At 39.7% G+C, this 19,461-nt stretch overlaps 1 protein-coding gene across 2 annotated transcripts in view; it reads right to left on the minus strand.

The window, feature by feature from the left end:
• CSMD1 (CUB and Sushi multiple domains 1) overlaps positions 1–19,461 on the minus strand; it is a 2,052,675-nt gene that overhangs the window by 189,195 nt on the left and 1,844,019 nt on the right. For both annotated transcript variants that reach the window (XM_073902260.1, XM_073902259.1), the window contains 3 exons: positions 12,708–12,826; positions 8,999–9,068; positions 3,255–3,371 (listed from right to left, as the gene is read on the minus strand). In XM_073902260.1, coding sequence (XP_073758361.1) covers positions 3,255–3,371; positions 8,999–9,068; positions 12,708–12,826 — 306 coding nt within the window. The remainder of the gene's footprint in view (positions 1–3,254; positions 3,372–8,998; positions 9,069–12,707; positions 12,827–19,461) is intronic.

The raw sequence follows: 19,461 nt of genomic DNA on the forward strand, positions 1-19,461 counted from the left end.
TAATATGGGAGATGGGGGGGATTATCATTAAAGGTGATAATAGTCATCTTTGCTATTCTCCTGTTTGTTCATTTGTTTTTTATAAGAAACCTCTGGAGTGTTTAACTTAAACTTGTAGGTTCCTGGGTTTCAAGCCCAAACTTACTTTCTCAAAATTTCCCGGGGAGTGATCTGATGTTTGCCTATGACTTGGGTGAGCCTGGGATGAACCTACGGCCAAGATAAGGTTGAGGGAAAGGGAAGCCGCAGGGAGAATAGTAGTGCTGGAGGTACAGAGAGGGAATGAAATAGAAGAATCCACTGCAGAATAGACTGAGTAAAGGAGAAGAAGAAAAGTTATGAATTTGAATTCCAATGGAGGCTGTGATACCTTCAGATGCCCCAGATGAAAAAACATCACATGCAGCTGAAAATGGGGGCTCAAATGTGTGCATCCGAGAGCAAAACGAGAGGTGGTGTTTTGAGCCGTGTTATTACAAGGGAGAAGAGGCAGACATAAAAGAAGAAAAAAAAATGAAGAAAAAGACCAGGAATAGATAAAATTAATTTACTTAAGAGTTTCAAAAATCTCATATGGGGTTGAAAGCTAGGCTTTTAAGTTTTCTCAACATCAGCAAAATATTCTGTAATTTTTTTAAACCTCAGAAAGCTTTTTTAGCAGGTAGGGAAAAATCCCAAATATTCACCATGTTGAGGAACCTACCACTGCTTACATGCCTTCTCCCTAAATTTGTAACTTGATATTTAGAAGGATGTTTATAGATTATAAAATTTATCACAGGCAAACCCGCTGAATTACATCAAATCTGTAATATTACAGTTGATTCTTGAACACGGGCTTAAACAGTATGGATCCATCTGTATGCAGATTTTTTACTGTACAGAAGTATAAGTGTATTTTCTCTTCCTCAAGATTTTCTTGTTAACATTTTCTTTTCTCTAGCTCAGCTTATTGTAAGAATACAGTATATAATAAAAATATACAACATATGTGTTCATCAACTGTTCATGTTATTGATAAAGCTTCTGATCAACACCAGACTATTATTAATTAAGTTTTTGTGGGATCAAAAGTCATGCTTGGATCTTCGACTATGCAGGGGTCAGCACACCAAGGACCAAGTTGTTCATGGGTCAACTGTATTTTGAAGCATAACTACATCTTTTCTAAAAAACTAGAGATAGTGATACTATTTTGTACGTATTTAGGATTTAAGACATAAAGTTTTTTTTTGCCTTTTCTTCAAGATGCTTTCAAAACCCAATACTATGCAGTATCAAATATTTAAAGACTTAAATTATTTTAATTATAACATTTCATAAATCTTTTTTCTCATTTTGGCATTTCCTCAAATAAATATTTTGTTTGAGTTCATAGATCATGACCATAAAAGACAACTTGACTGATTTTTCCCCCTGAATTATTATCTTTCATATTGCTTTATTCGTGAGCAACATACGGAGAAATGCCAGACAATAACCTTCTCAATCATAGAATGGTCAAATTGGAAAAACAAGCTAATGAAATATTTATATCCATTCATGAATAATATATTTCTCATGAGATTTGAAAGGAAAGTGGGAAATACTTGGAATAATAATAAAAAAACCAGCTGACTTCTTTGTTTTCTGTTATTGCTGTTTACACTGCCAAGCCCTGTGCTGAACTCCTCCTGAATCATTTTAGTTAGTCCTCACCATAACCCTATGTGGCTCTTTTGGTTTTTAAGATGAGAAAAGCACATTTCCCATTTCAATAGACCATACCCTACCAGAGTCAGTGCTGGAGTGGGCCTGCATTTCTCTGAATCTCTGCTTTTAACTACCTTGGTCATTTGTCTAATAAGCCTGTGATCCTCAAGGGCTGTAAGTTGTTGTTGGAAAATGGTGGGTCACATGCATGTCCAATCCAACCCACCACCTGATTCAACCATTGTATCAACCACATCCATATTTTCAGATCCCCATGGAAGGGAAACAGACCGCACCTGTGACAATAGCTGAGCTAATGTTGATTAAACACAGGGCAGATCAAACAACTACTTCCCTGATGCTCATAGAGTTGATGATCGAAAAAACAAAACTACACTAAAAAACCTGGAAGAAGTAGAGAGCCTCTGTAATCTTTTTGTGCTCTCTCCCCTTCCTGTTCCCAATTGCCCTCTGGCTGTTCCCTTAAAGACCCTAATGGGACCTCCTGTGAGGTCTCCCCAGTGGGGGTGCCCTTCCACACTCCCCTGATTCCCTGGTGTAACACTCGGTGTCTGTGCACAGCATGTCCATGCTTGCACAACTGACCAACGCCCGCCAGGCCCTCCTGCCCACGATTCCTCTTGGTTGCTCTCTGCTGAGCAAGTGGACCCTTTCTCTCCATTCTGCACTCCTCCTGATGCTGCTACTCTGGGCACAGGTTCTTAAGGCAAAGCTTTGAAAACTTAATAAGAAATATGATCTTCTAGGGCAGTGATTTCCACTTGGGCTTAAGTTCATTCATCATTCAACTAACATTTCACTTAGTAGTTAAGTTCTCAATTACTATATCCTAGGACACCAAGTGAGGGCCTAATTTGGTACACCTACCTGTTGTGTGCTTTGGAGAATATCACAAAACCCAAATTAATGAACTCAAATATGAAGGAAATCATGATGCAGACAAGGAGAGGCATGAAAGGGAATAAAAATTTCACAAAGATGATGAATTTCTGGAAAAGGCCATAATGAGATTTTAGTGTCCATAACAATTTAAATTATGAATTATTTAAGGTAGATAACCTGAAAGTCTCTAACTAAATATTATAAAAATCCATTTTCATGAACCTAAATCAATGCAATATATAATTACAAAAATTTATAGAACAGTCCTAAAATGTGTCATAACCTGAAAAAGCCTTAAAAATCATTCCAAAGAAACAACCATTATTACATTCCAGAAATTGATTATAAAATGTGGTATTATAAATAGATGGATAATTGAATTAGGGATGCTACATTTTATACTTCATGTGCCTACTCTATCATCATCCATCTAATTTAATTTGCCTTGAAAAGAGCTGCATGGCTGAATTGATTTTTAAATAACTTTCTGTTCTTGAAGTTATTCTGCCAAAGCTTTATTTAAATTTCTAAGCCACTTTCAGTTAAAGACACTTACGTCAACAGAAGAAGACGCATTTTTTATTCAGCGGAAATCTTTCCAAGATAGAAATTAAAAAGTTGAATTTTTAGGAATTAAAAAAAAACAAACTTTCACTTACCATAGCCAATGGGCAACTCGATCTTCCAGGTGCAGTCTAGGTTGTTGGGGTAAGCGCCTGGAAAACCTGGGCTCAAGATCACGCCCCCCATGCTGCTCAGCGTCCCTCCGCAGGTTGCTGTGAAGTGGACAAGCGTGGTTAGTGCTGGGGGCCATTGCTTTCTAGCAAAGGGATTTACTTCCTGCTGCTCTAATTGATGCAATGACTGGTTATATTTATGGTTCTGGTTCTCCCTCTCCCAGGTCAACTACTTAAGAACAAAGACTGTTTTCAAAATGTATCTACTTCCGGTGCACAGAGACTCAGGAAAGGTTCCTCAGTTTAATGCATGTTCATCAGGCATCCCCATGACTTTCAGGTTATGGGTGGCTATTTATTGAGTGGTAGTATTAGCTACTATTTATTCATTGGTAACCATGTGCTACCTATCAGGCTGAGTAAACACACAGCATGACTTAATTCTCATAAAACCCTAAAAATGTTGGTGCTATTGTTACCCATTTTATAGATTAGGAAACCAAGCCTGAAGAGATGAAGCAGTTTGCCTAAACAACACAACTAGAATATTATACCAGCTCCATCTGGCTCCAGGACCAACCTTTTAAGCAGGATACATTACCTTTGGAATTCTGTTCTGTTTTGGAGTGCAGCTCAGCAAAACCACCTTCTCCCTGGGGAAACCTTACACTCATCATCATGACCAGGCGTGAACTAAGCCTCTGCAGCTGGCCTGACCTGGGTTACTCACATTTTATGCCTACTGTAGCCGAGGTTTGACTCTAAAGAAACAACTGATTTTATAAAACACTTGTCAAATAATATATGTTGAAGCAGATGAAATTGTGACCTTTAACCATTTGTGACCTATTAAAATGGCTATTTCTTATATTTCAAAGTAATAATGCAAATGGTGTCACATCTTTGCAGGAAGTCACATTAAAAGGCTTTCTTGCTATTCTAACAATGTTCTTATTAGGCAAACTAGGTATCGGCAGGAACCTCTTTCAGGGATCTCTGAGTCTCCGCTCAGGGTCTGTAGTGCAGTTTTCTTTTTTTTTTTTTTATTATTCTTTTTAACCACAAATGTAGGAACACTTTATCTGTTGAGGATACATTTGCTATGGGGAAAAATCTAAATAGTCTTAAAAAAATCAAGTCTGGTGAATATGGTAATGGCCCAAGCTAGGGAATCCTACTCTGGGTTTTGACACTGTATAAGTTATTAAAGATGTAGGCTTAAAAAAATTAAAAATGTAGTTTTGTGGGATGAGTGAATAATGTCAGCAAAACCCTGAATGTGAACTTTGTTGTCAGTCAGAGTATGACCTCTCGAGGTGCCGTTTTGTGGGAATACCAAGTATGTGGAAACACAGGCTCTGGGATGTACTTTATCCATGAGTCTGTCCATTCTGGTGAAGGCAGGCTGGTGGATCTGAGTGGCATCCCTAAATATATTTAGCAGTAATATCCCTCCCCTCAGGTCTCTCACCCTGCGATGACAGTAAACATGTCTGTCCAACCACAGGACAGATGGACATGAAAATGCCAAATCAGTGGCAGCAATACCAAGACACATGTGAAATAAAGGTGACATTTTTTGAAGAGGCCCTTTTGATTTTGAACATGATTTTCATGAAAAAGAAGAGGGAAAGATGGGGAACTATAAACGATAGGCATCCATGTACATCTCCAATAAAGGACTGGGACCATGTTGCAGGGACATCTGGCTCGGTGGCTGGATGATGGAAGTCACCATCAATAGCAACATCTTGGTTCACATGGGTCAACTCTGGGTGTTGTGAAGACAGAAATGAAGGCCTAGACAGTGTTGTGAAGATAGATGGGAGTGCCTGGGCATTGGCTAGATCTCCTCTCACACAGATTCCTCTCACACCTAATTCCTCCAATACTTAGTTATCATGAGATGTAATCCTACTTTATCTAAAATGTACAAAAATCACTGGGTGGGTGTAACAACAGAGCTCCCAAAGGATGTGCATCCAAATTTTTTTTTCCTTTGTGATATTTAAAAAACTCCACCAATGGACTTGTCTTACTGTATATTTGTTCAATGCTACAATCAACTTTCAGCCTTCTTCCCAAGGCCTTCCTGTCTACCACCATTTGGTAAACTGACCTCCTGCTTCTGGCTGGAGAAACTCCCTCCTTTCTTATAGGGAGGTAGCCTATGTAGAGTTAATGGCAAATATGGTATCTCCAAAGGACAAAGTGTTGATTACTATCAAATAGCTGGGGATCTTAGATCTCACTGAATTTATCTTATTTTGTGCAAATTCCTGATTTTTTGGTGATGATATGTGGAATTTTTACTCCAGGGCACAGGGCATGCCCCACTGGAAAGACCCCATGGCATAGGGAATGCCAGCTGGGTGGAAGGATCTGGCAAACACCTTGGCTGCTTTGGGGCTTGTTGTGATGTTTGAAATGGTTAATATTGGGTAAGCTCTGAGAATGGTGCTTGACACTGTGTAACCTGTAGAGAAGTGTTTGGATATAAATTGTTTTCATTAGGACTTGAAATTTCTAAGAGCTAATAAGTAAAAGATTATCTCTCTACAGATTTCTAGTCTTAAAAATCCCCCAGTTTATATTAATTTGAAGCTAACAGCTAAAAAAAGAAAAGAAAACAAAACAAAACAAAATAAATAAAAAACACCTTTCAATCTCTCAGATCAGACTTGGAGATTTACTGTGGGTCATTTGTGAGTTTCCCAATGAAAAACCTTTCTCTACAGCTTGTAAAAAGTTAGGAGTGAGCAGGTGTTAGAGAAGTTGATGTACCTTTGACATTTGCTCATATATGAGGCAAATAAATAAAAGATAAAAATCAATGATATGTGGCTAATACAGGTTAACTATTTGAATAAAACATGTCCTCCCATAATACAGAGTACCAGCAATGACACACTGTTTGATTGAATACCTGTTGTGAGCTAATTTCATTTCAAAGTTAAAATTTTTCAACTCCCAGGTTTCAGGGAAGGTTCTTCACCAAAAAACAAACAGGAAGATGGATGCTTTTATAAGTAAAAGGCGGGGAGGGAGGAGGCAGTCCCCTGAGCTTGGCACCTGTATCTCTCTGTTTCTCCCTTCCAGGTCACACCTGGGATTTCCAATCTCTGTACAAATAACTTCAACGTTTTAGGTGACGGGGTAACCTAGACATTTAATTTTACCAAGAAATCACTTTCAGGAAAACAGATATTGGTCACTAGGGAATATTTTCACTTGTAAGCAAATACGCTGTGATGAACATTACAGGGGATACAGGATGTGTACTGTCTCCTGCATGAGAACATCATAAAGGCTGCAGTTCTGTTTTAAAGGTTTGGCTTAGTTTTATTTTCTCCTGTATATGACTCCATCTGTTTCCCGTTCAAGGTAATGAAGTTACAGATTACTAAAAAACATTTAATACCGAGGATTTGTGGGAGATGGGGGAAAATCAGGCTTTCAGAGGAATAGGTAACAGAGAGTAGCTCTCTTGCTTTCCCTGTGGGGGCCTGAACGAACCCTAAGCTCTCATACTCCTCTACAAATGGATTCGGAACAGCGTGTGAGTAGCTTTAAGAACACTTTCCAGGCTGTATCGTGGCCTTCACAATCACGTGCCTTTATTCAGGAAAGCTGACCACTTTCTCCTGAAATGCCACATGCAATATGAAGATGCTCAAAGGTTGCGTTCTAGAGACCAGGGGGTTCCGAGTGCACCGCGCACAGCATCCACGTGCGGGAAGCAAGAGAGGGACTATGAACAAAGCGTCCATGGTCACTGTCATAATGACCCATGTTGTCATCTACTGGTCATTCTGGAATCGAAGTTACTGAGAGCCTACCACGTGTTCACAGTAGAGTGCTGAGGGACGCCCAGCTCTGTCTTTAAGGTCCTGGGTGTAGCAGGGAGACTAACCTGAGCTACATGACATCACGGCTCCACAAGAAAAAGTAGAGTCATCCATATCATAGAAATAACTCTGTCATTGCTCAAGGTGGGAACCCGGGCCGAGCTGGGGTGAGGGTCTGGCCAGTGAAGCACCTCCCTCAGTTGCAAACTTTAAGAGCATGCCTGGATGCTCAAACAATATGTTGGTGCAATATTTGGAAACATCAAAAGGAATGCAAACCAAAACAAAACAAAAAACAAAACTGTGATGAACAAAGTATCAACCTTTCACATAAAGAGAGATGTATTACTGCCTTCTCCTCTGGCCTGGGGCCCAAATTGGGGGCCAACACTGAGCTTGTGGGAGGTGGGGCACGGGGAAGGGCATAGATACCGGGAGCGCAGACATGAGTGGCGGCATCGGATGTTTTGGGGAAGTGAGAGCAGGAGAGCAGGTGGTACCAGAACCAAATTGCCAGCAGGTCCCTGAAGCTGGGAGATGCTGTTCTGGGTGTGGCGTGGGTGCGGAGTAGAATTTGGGGCCGTGAGCAGGTACACAAGCTCCTTCCCCTGATAAATTAGGAGGATCCCCGAAACTGGGGGACTGTAGGTTAGAATCCTGATGGCAGTCACTTAGAAGGTGCCGTACAGGTACTAGAAGCCTGTGAGAACCTAAGGCTGAGGACTTAACAGGTGAGAATCGAGACTGGGGACCATTTAGGTGGTAGGCCAGCAAGGATGAGGAACTCTGCATTTGGTGGATGATGTGGAAGCTGAGATAATACCCAGATTATATAAAACAGGTGATAATCATGGGGGTTCACCTGGGAAGGGGATTCAGGAGGTGTAACAGGGTTTGAGGAAGGCAGGAAGTGTGCATCCGGGGTAGACTGAGTTGCACAGGTGAGGGTAGCACCCAACGAAGTTGTGTGGTCACCTGAGCTGTAAGTAAAGATTCCTGAGTCAGACAGACAGCTGATGGGTGGTGGCCAAGCTTGAGGCCTGAGTGAGGGGAAGACTGTGCAGAGTTTAAGGGGCCCTATACATCAAGGTCTTCCCATAATGGAGGTAAGCATGGAGCACTGGGTGTTACATGAAAACAATGAATCGTGGATCACCACATCAAAAACTAATGATGTATTGTATGGTGACTAACATAACATAATAAAATTTAAAAAATAAAAATAAAAATAATGGAGGTAAGTGAAAAGCACCTGCTCTGCCCAGGGAATCACTCCGACCACGTCCTCCATGCAAACAGTTAATTGGGCCCCGGACACGTCCTTCCTCTTGCAATGCTGTGTTTGGGATGCTTTTCTCTAAAGAGGCAGGCTGGATCACTGTCCTAATGAGCACATCCACAGGCGGACCCCTCCCTCTTTCTCCTATAAAATACTATCCCTCCAACTTCGAGTCACTTATTTGTATTTCTGAATTTCGTTTCTGGAAACTCGATTTTCCTGGAGCCTAAAGGCCTACACAGAACAGCACTCAGACTTTCAGACCTGCTCTGTTCCTTCCTTCTCATAATTAATCCACTGGCCTTCTGATACAAATGTAATTTGAGTCTAGTGCCTCGAGCTAGCAATCTTACATCTAACCCGTGTAGGTTGGTCCTAAGACTATGAGAAACCTGAGCCAGTACCTCTCGTGGGACAAGATGCATGTTCAACTTTTGCTACACCTCTATTGCATCATGATGTGATTATTAAGTAACAACAGTTTTGAAAGGACTTTAAAAATGTGTCATTTGAGGCCCGGAAGAGTAGCTCCGGGAGCTGATCACTGCGTGATTGCTAGTGCACACGCACAGAACACCACTTCGGGGGAGAGTCCATACCAATGCAGAGCGGGGACGGGTAGTTCCAGCGACGCACAGTTCCCGGCATGCAAGAAATGTGGGACCGGCCCTGTTTAAGAGAAAAGGGAATAAAACTCACATCACTGCAGACAGAGTTTGTAAGGACTCAGTGTGAGACTATCTGTACTTCCTTTGGTTTCCTTTTTAAATTACAAACCGCAAATCGTGGAATGTAGTCCACTAATGTTTGTCAATGAATCATATACTTGGAATCAAGATAGAAAAAAAAAAATCCATAACCACTGTACTTCTTTTCACGAACACCAAAATCTTGCAGTGTCCATTTCAATGGTCTGTTTGTGACATGCTCCTTTCCTTGATGCTTAACGGAATGGCTTGGGAAAGACACATCTTTGTGTTTTTTTTTCTTTTTTCTTTTTTAAATCATCAGAAGTTATAGCTGTTGATCTGGGAGGCTGTAAATGATTAGGAAATACTGGGGATCCATCTGAAGGGTGGAAGGTCAGCAGTATGTGATCTGCTTCTGAGAAGGACCTTCTTCGTCACCTTCCCTGCTTAGAGTTCACGTACAAATCACACACCCCTTATGGTCCCACAAAGAACTGGGCCAGTTCCTCCTTCATCAGAGAAAAAGGAGGCTTAATATTCATTGTATTATCAGACAGGCTCACAAACTGCCAAAGAATTGTGGCCGCAATAAAATGAATCCTCATCACCCACAGTCTCTTTAGCCTTTAAATATAGGAAGTTTTCAACATTCAACCTTCAAAAAGATTGTCCTATTACTTCTGTTTTAAAAATCACACAGCAGCAAGTTAAATTCTGTGTTTTGTGCTAAAATCTCACTCTAATGGAGAAGTAGTAAATGGGCACACCTCTGTGCAGACTATTCGTTTCTATTTATTTGTTTCTTCCGTGTGACTCGGTGGTCTCATCTGCTGTGGGTACTGATCTTGTGAGTTTCCATTTGCCACCCATAATTGGCACAGAGGCAATTGGAAACAAATCTTTAATTCATGTCAAATAATCCCAGCCACACTGGGGACGCATCAAACAAGAATTTGCACTGATGCAGTTATCAATGACAAACCAATTCCCTAAGCTCAGAAATATTTCATACATGATTCATCTGCCACAAAACTCATTTTCTAATACTTTCTGATATGTTAAAAAGTCATTAAGGCAAAAGGAGACTGTATTTATTCTTAAAGAAGACCTTCTGTGCAGTACATTTCCTGCTAACATTCATGCTCTGTGTGCACTCATTTTCTGATCTGTTAAATTATCTTTAATAAATTTCTTCCTGAATTATGGAAAACGTAAAGTGCAAAGGCCTTTAAAGACATTTATTGAAGACTACCAATAAAATAGTCATTTATTATCAATCTAGGTCATACTCTGTTATTGATTTTGGCACAAACATTTTATATTAGTTATTCCAGCTGAAATGCGTATCATGGATCGAAAACAAGATAGGACCCTGTCTATGTATTTACTAGTTTAAAATAAGAATTTTCTGTTTTCAGCTTTTCATCTTGTAAAGGATGCCGAAACAGGGCTGAGGAAGATGGAAATCCTCAAGCACACAAAGGTGCAGGATTCCCTCTGCGTGTCATGGGATAGCACCTCTGTACCGCATCCAGGAAGCTACCTAAGCAGGCAGGTCATGCACATCTGTGTGTGAACTCTTCACAAATTATATGTCATTCATGCACGCTGGGATTATGTTAACGTGTTAGCAAATGTGTTGTCCATTTTTATCAACTTAAAAAAAAAAAAAAAGCCAGGATCCTTTTTCACTCCTGCGAATGCCAAATATGGCAGCTTGTGAAGTCAAAGCTTGGCCCAGTCCCTAAAGAAGACCCAATACCTTAGTTTGCATTTGAAAACCAGAGCTAATGAGCAGCCTGGCAGGGCTCTGCAGATGTGTATCCACAGGCCTTTATCCGCCCGCATTTTTTTTTTTTTTTTTTAGAAACAGATCTTTTTTTTTAAGATTTTATTTATTTATTTGAGAGAGAGAGAATGAGAGATGGAGAGCATGAGAGGGAAGAGGGTCAGGGGCGCTTGGGTGGCTCAGATGGTTGAGCGGCTGCCTTCGGCTCGGGTCATGATCCCAGAGTCCTGGGATCAAGTCCCACATCGGGCTCCCTGCTCAGCAGGGAGTCTGCTTCTTCCTCGGCCCGCATTTTGTTAAACAACCCATCCTAAGGAGGGTCCTTCCAGAATCCTCCTTTCTGTGTTCTTCTCTGAGGGCTGCAAAGGTGTCATTTAGAAAAGGATTCTCATAGTAACTGCAAAGTGACATAATGAATGAGTAGAAAGAAGATGAACATCCATGAGCAAAGCAAGTATTCATGTGTGGGAATTCGTGTACATTTAGAAAGCAAGCAAAAAATAAAAAAAGGACATAATAATGGCTTATCAGTATGTACTGTGGTGTCCCTCTACATGAAGCGCAAGGGATGTGACTCAGAATTCTTTATACTATAACGTGGTTAAGTTTTGTCTTAAAGAATCTGTTAAAGTACCCTCCGTGTGCTTGTTTAAAAACTTGCTTAGAGGCAGAACCTGTATGCAAGGCCCCTCAGTAACTCTTAAGCTTTGCAAAGAAGGGTCTGCCCATCCTTTCTAGAGTCCCTGCAATTATCACAGTGCCCACCAACATCTGCAGGTTGTGGCTGTTTTTATGAAGGTGACTTCCCACACTGATGTTAGTTTATAGTAACAGCGGCGATGGTTCCTTTGCTGTGTCCTGCACAGGTGCTCGCCTGGGATGCCTTCCCAGCTCTTCTCTCTCCCCGCACCGTCACCCCCCGGCTCAGCTTCCCATCCTCATCCAGGAAAGACCTGCCTCCTAGCTCCCACATCATGGGGTCGCCCAGGACAGACACAGGTTTGTGTGTGATGCGAGTCGGGGGTGCTCCGTCAGCGCTCAGGGGTTGCTGGCGCGTCTGTGACTTGTCCCCGCTCTGCAGTGTTTCTAAGCAGACAGCCCAAAGTACTCTATTACCCGAAATAACCAAAGAGGAGACACATAATTAGGCTTAACTTTTTCTGCTTGACTGTGTAATATGCATGCGTAGACTATTAACAGCCATTGTTGGCAGGGAGAATCCTATAAGAATTATGCTAAGTGACAGAAACTATTTTGCGAGTAAGCCTATTTATGATTAGACTAGAAAAAAAACAAAACAGAACGAATGTTGGTACATATTAGGTTATAAAAGTTCATGAAAACTTTTATATAAAATTATAAAAAATGATAACGACTCCTCAATATTTCTTGGAAATCATTGAAACCTATTATTTGAGCACCACAGTACCTGGCACAGAGTATGTATGGAATGATGATCTGCCCAACTGACCATGAGAACAGTGTGCACAGGGGTTGTTGGGGTGACACTTTGAAAGAGACTTGTGTCAATACTTTGTCCCTTAGAATTTTATCTTCATACTTATGGGGAGAACATAACATTTTGAAATAAAATAATTATGAAAACAAGATGCTCAACTATGAAAGAATGCATCCTCGTTAGAAGCTACTTCCACATTATAATTAAGATTACCAGCATGCATGGATTAATGAGACTACTTTGATTTACAAACAGAGTGAGAGAAACTAAATTAGTTCTCCGGGTACAAATCTCGGGCATCAGCTTCACCGAACTGGCCAAGGACTCCTATGTTTAACCCTCTTTATTCCCAAATCCCAAAAGGAAGATACCTGCAAGGTGTACCCAGGTTCACACTGGAAGGAGAGGACATCATTCACCATATACCGATCTCCTATTTTGATGCCGTTGCTGGGAAGGGCTGGTTCTTGGCATGCGGAGAGACCCACAGCTGCAGAAATGCAGGGACAAATGCTTAGGAAGTATGCAATATAAACAACATGCTTATTTTTGGAATAACAAAATAGCTTTTTTCCCCTATTGCTCTCCTCCTGAGGAAATGAACAAAGACCTTAATTCTTTCTCTTGTTAGTCTACCAAGAAGACTTCAGGCAACTTTAAATCAGCTGTTAGCTAATGCTCAAATACATTTCATATTCAGCATGCAGTGAATCAAGCTTTTCCTTAAATAATAAAATTTGCTCCTTTAAGTAAGTAAAACTAAGGTTTACTATTATATACTCCAATTCCAACACATGCACATTTTAAAAGGTCCTTTAAAATTATGTTTCTTATTATATGCAAAACCCATGACAATGCTCTCTTGCTTTCTTGTTTTTCAAGCATAGTTGGCAATCTTTATGAAAAATTTTAAGTGTGATTCTGGGAATTCTATCCTTCCAGAAAAACATAATATGAAAACAAATGTTTTATATTCTCTCTCTCATTTAAAGATAACAACAAAATTCTCATGAACAGTGTGTTCTCAGATAAACAGGACCAATATTTACAGATCCTAAGACTATAATCAGGCACTTTTCTAGATGGAATTGCCTTTAGTTAGGGCACTGACAATTTTTTTTAATGCATCATGTAATACTGGCATTCAGCCTAAAATATAGAAAAACTAATTCTAAGTATTTAGCACTGATACCTCTCTCTATAAGCCCCATAGCACAGATAGACAAAATATGCAGCTTTGGTATTTTATAGAATAAAAAATGCATCTGAAATGACGCTAAAGATGTGGGGATTGCAAAAATTCCTTTTCATCAGTGTGGTACATCTGCTCTCATCCCAGGTTACACAGGACGGATGGGTTTTCCAGGGTGACAGATGGGGAAGGACATTACAGCAGCCCAGCTTAAAGTTCTTCATGTGACCTTGGACTTCTACTCCAGCTCTTGGTCACCACACTAATAGGAATGAATTGGTCAGATTAGTTAACTGATTGGGACTGGGGGCTCTGAGTAATATGGCTGGGATGGGGAAGGTGGGTCATCTTTAATCAATCCAGAGGCAAAAACTGGTGGGAAATGGAAGAACAGGTCTATGCAGGGCAGCCAGCTGCACAGTTGTGGGTCCCAGAGCAGGATGAAGATGCGCGCTGCTTGCCTTGCACACGGGACCTCATCCACGCGTGTGGGCGCTGTGTCCAGCACACCACTTCTGTACATGTGCACACTCCCGCCTCAGTCTTCACTTACACAAAGATGAAATTACCAAGAATTCCAAGATGGGCTGCAGCAAGCGCAATAGGCTTCTGCAAGCAGGAGTCAATGTAACTCCACGTGGTGCCCACCCACGTGCCCAGCAGGCTGGTTCCAGATTACAGAGCCTGTGCCGGCCGCTCCTGGGGAAACCAGACATGCTGATGACCATGTATCATTATACTAGACACATGATATTACTCTAAGTCTCACAAGAGCTAGTAACCACGACTCCTTGTATCTGATATTAAAGAAAGGACAAAGTGAAGTCAAATTAACCGGTCAAGTTTTCCAGGTATAGGTATGTACATATTAAACCCGTCTCTCGGTGCCTACGTGAATGGTCCATTGGCCTGCATTGAATTGCTCCACTTCCTTGCTTTTCAAAGTCTGGTATGAGAGCTTGACAAAGACACACACTTTTGGATCTAGCTCAGAACTGTTGAATCAGAACAGTCCTGTTAACACCATCCTAACAATTCTTATGCATTAAAGTTTGAGAATCACCAGTTTGATTCACTTTCCCCCCAAAGCTGAAATGAAGCAAAGAGAGAAAAGTGTCTTTATTTTTTTCATCAACGGTGTGATTGTTCATTTGAGAACACCATGCTACAGAGTTTGCATCAGAATGGACACCGCTGGTACATAAACTAGCTGGATAATTTCAAGCCTTGGAACACATTGATTTTATCTGGGATGAGGAGGTATGAAGTGTCATCACGGAGTTTTTCTACTGGAATTGTTTCTTCCCTAAATGGCTATATATTAAAAAGTATAAAACACCATATGCATTAAGTGGGGAAATGTTTTTTTATTCCCAGCACAAAATTTCAAGATAATTGGGGCTTTATATTTATATATGATAAAATTGCTAAATATAGAAAAATATAATCACTTAGGCCTTTATCTTGTTTTGTTGGTATAAATCTAATTTATCTCTTTCTTAACTCTAGAATGTACATTGTATTTAAATTTTACCCTTTCTCCTATCACATCATAGCAAGATCACCTACCACCTGTCACTAATTTTTTTTTTTATTTGACCCTGGAAAAAAGTACTTAAAACGCCCTTTGTAGGAGTGCCTGGGTGGCTCAGTTGGTTAAGCAACTGCCTTCGGCTCAGGTCATGATCCTGGAGTCCTGGGATCGAGCCCCGCATCGGGCTCCCTGCTCGGCAGGGAGTCTGCTTCTCCCTCTGACCCTCTTCCCTCTCACGTGCTCTCTATCTCTCATTCTCTCTCTCTCCAATAAATAAATAAAATCTTTAAAAAAATATTAAAAAATGCCCTTTGTATAAATTTAATTACAACTTATACTAAAAAGCTAATTTTTGGTGATATTACATCATCATTTCGGTATATTTCAAGTGTACAGAGAGACCAGAGAATATCAATAACCCAAAAATATTCAAAATAAACTGATAACATATTTTGAAATTTTTAAAAAATGTAACAAGTAATTCTAAATTAAATTCTAGTTATGAAATACCCATGCCTTTACATATAAGATACAACAGGCTTTTACCTACTATATTTATTTATTACATGGTGATTGATATGTATGTATTATATGTTAATTTATTTTCATTTTCTCCTTCCTTAAATTCTACGTGTAAATCCTATTCATCGTCTGAATAAAAACCAAAAATTTGCATTTATCTGTACCTGTGGGAATTGTAATACATTTTCTGAATAAATTAAAAACATACATAAAGTCATTTTAATCAGTGTTTGATCTGATGACTCAGGAAGCCGTTATATGCTGACCCAGATGTTTGATCTGTAGACAGAAACATCCTCCCATCACTTCGCAATGTCACGAGGTACTCAGTATATGGTAGATATGGTAGAAGCTAACAACACTAAGATATTTGGTGTCTCTAGGGACATTTCCTAGTAACAGCATCTACATATATTTACATACAAATAAGTAAATAAGTGATTGATATGATCATCCACAAATATTAATTGAACTACCCTGGACCAGAGTCCGAGTATGTTCCATACATCACATTTCTCTCCTAACAATGCAACTCTGGCAACACTGAGTCAAGTTGCAGTGAAAACAATGAATTTATGTCATGAGTGGAAGATTTTTATTCTTAGGTTTAGAAAACCATGACTCTAGCGGAGGGGAGAGTTAAAGGTGTGGCAGATTCAGATCTCCAAACCAGCTGGGTTTGAAGCACAGCCCCAGACAGAAGTGTTCAAAACAGCGGTAAAGCACCATCTCTTGTCATCTACAGGATCCAGGTAAAAACCTTTAGAGAAAGAGCAACCGAGTGCATTATGGACCCAAACAGGAAAACGGGGAAAGAGGCGGGGCAGCCCCAGAAATGTTGGTAACAATGTAAGGCAACAAGTCTTTTAACTTAGAAGACAGAACAATGAACTTTCTGACCCCTAGGGGACAGGAGGAGGTATACTGAAGAATTTTTGGTACAGAAAGAGGGCAGACTACTTGCATTTAATCATTATGCTAATCAAAGTGTGAAATAAAAAAAGATAGGAGAAGAAATAGACAAGGAAATAAAAATGAGCCGGAAGGAAAGTCAGTTTAAGTCCATACATGCGTCCATTACTTTTTAAAGCACCTAAAAAGAGAAGAGTTTTAGAAGAACGTTGTTGGAGCAAACCTGATTTTTAATGTTAACTCATGGGTGGTGGTATCATATACGTGACAGGTACAGTTGTAAAGCCAGTCAAATAAAAGATACTGATTTAGACATAAAATGAGACATTCGGAAGACATATACAAATAAAAGAACTCTAAAATCAAGTTGTGACACAAAACCATCTGGCAAGAAAATTCAAAATTAATTTTTCAAAAAGGGAGACATCTGGTAGAGTATATTGTCATTTTGTAAGCAAAAGTTTTTATAGAAAAGATTTCTAGTTTTCTCAAAGTATGGCATATTTATATTCTGTACTATCAATGACGTTATAACAAATGCTATAAAGCTAGGTTTCTTTAAAAGGTGGTTCATAAGCCACCTGATTCTGAACCATGAGGAATTCCAATTAAATGTGATAATAAGAGGCTAATTGTTGAGTGTTCTAAAGATTTAGATTTATTCCTATAAAGCAATGAAAGAGAGAGAAATATTTTATGTAGCAACACATTTCACATGTAAAAATTGGGACATTTTGAAATGTGTGGATTTAAAAAGTTGGGATTCAACTTAGAAGGTAGCTCAAAAAGTCTGTATTTCCCCATGTGTCTAGTCTGAGAAAGTAAAGGATATAAAAAAAAGCCATTAAAAAGACAAGTGTCCTAGTTTGACCAAATCTATAGCTTAATGGCTTTACCTGCCAATGACCATCAAATGTGGAAGTTATGAACCAGATTATAACAAGTAGCCTCATCGGTTCTCTGGAAGGTATTGTAGTCATTATCCCAAATTTATTAGATAAAATTCAGAGAACTGTTTGCTCAAATCTTGAGAATAAAAATAATTTTGAAATCCATGATAAACATACAATGTTTGTCCAATGTTGGGAGCAGGAAAAGTGAGCCTGTGTAGATACAGTTGAGACAACTTTGAGCATTTTTTGTCAACTTAGCATTGTCCTCATTTTGACTGGTGTAATGTATGATTTTCAAAGATCACAACTTAAAAAAAATAAAGCATGTCATTCTAGCTGCACTGCTCAAAACAATAATCAAGATAAAAACCGCAGACAGAGGAAAGCAGAGATGAAAGGTGAGACTACTAGAGCTGGGTTAGCCTGTGACAAGGGCAAAGAGATCAAAGAACATTTGCAGATACATGAGCTTTATTAAATATATAGGTAGGTCATCCCAAGCACTATAGCGATACATAGGCTATTCCTTAATTTTTGAAAAGAAAAAAAATGTTGAGCCCATTTTTTTGTAACTAAATTAATAATAACCATCCCCTCGCATAAAATTAGTTAAGTAAAAATCTTCCATTACATGCATATAGGTATAGTGTAACCTAAAACAGAAGTGTTACTGATAGTCTCTGTAAACCCATAAATCAAAACCTGCATTAAAGGTCAGACACTGTGTTGGAAAACAGGCGAATAAAGACATCACAGTTTCACTTAGGGAGATGCCATGGGAGGCTGACAATCCATGAACTAAATGTCAGATGTCATGATCACATAAGCATGAACATAACAAGTGTCACCCTGTGCATTCAGACTTCCAAATTACATTGTTTTATGAGTCAATACATCTCCATGATAATTGAATGTGTATAGAGAAACTCCATAATCACGTATCTGAATTAAAGAAAAGAAACTACTTTTTAAATCATTGTCTAGGAATTTAGCATGTATGTGGAGCTAAAAATATTTTCTCTTTTCTGTAAACTGTGGGCATGTTAAGTCCACATAATAAGTGCTTTCTTTACTCTTCCCACTTAGTGGATCATAAGGAATCTTCAAAGCAAAAGGGATTGTGTGCCCAGTGTCAAGAGATGTCATAGCATAAATTTGGGGAGATAGAACATTGTATCTCTCTTAGAGATTTGAAAAGTATTATAATAAAGGCACAGAGAAATCCTACAGAGATGAATCCTCTTCAACTTTATTTGAAAGATTTCTAAAATGTATTACAGGACCATTTAGGTCTGCATACTACCCATGAACAACACAGGACAGGAGTGTCCTGCAGAACACTTTGAGAAGCACTGATCTTGTCAAGTATCCTCAATCACGGGGAGAGGGAAAGTAATTGCTCCAAGCTCACAAGACCAGGAAATAGCTGGGCTACCCACTCTGCCTTCTGACTATCAGTGAATTGTGTTCCTCCACCACACAGCGGAGCTCTGTTAAAATTGTTCCTGTTCCATCAACTTGCTCAGTTTCCCTAATTAAACTGTAGATTCCAGGGGAACCCGAACTGGTTCCTTCTCCTTCATTAGTGCTATAGGCTGGATGTTTGTGTGTCCCTCAATCCCCAAAATGTATATGTTGAAGCTCTAATCCCCAAGGTGGTGTTTGGAGGTGAGGTCTTTGAGAGATAATTAGGTTTACATAAATTCATGAGGGTGAGACCTCATGATGGGATTAGTGCCCTTATGAGAAGGGAAAGAGAGATCTCTCTCTCTCCAGACACATACTCCAGGAAAGGCCATGTGAGCATGCACTGAGAAGGTGGCTGTTTACAAGCCAGGAAGCAGACTGTCACCAGGAACTAAATATGCTAGCACTTGGATCTTGGACTTCCCGGCTTCTAGAACAGTGAGAAATAAATGTCTGTTGTTTAAGCCTCCCAGCTTGTGGTGTTTTGTTATAGCATCCAGAGCTGACTAAGATGGTTTTTACATAGTATGCATCTAGCACATGGCCTAGAATAAGCATATATACTTTTGTTGAATTGATAAATGGATAAAAGGATAATAAATTAT

The sequence above is a fragment of the Callorhinus ursinus genome, unplaced genomic scaffold (assembly GCF_003265705.2).
Source record: "Callorhinus ursinus isolate GAN/ISIS: 27379988/994484 unplaced genomic scaffold, GSC_fseal_2.0 scaffold17, whole genome shotgun sequence".
Taxonomy (NCBI): Eukaryota; Metazoa; Chordata; class Mammalia; order Carnivora; family Otariidae; genus Callorhinus; species Callorhinus ursinus.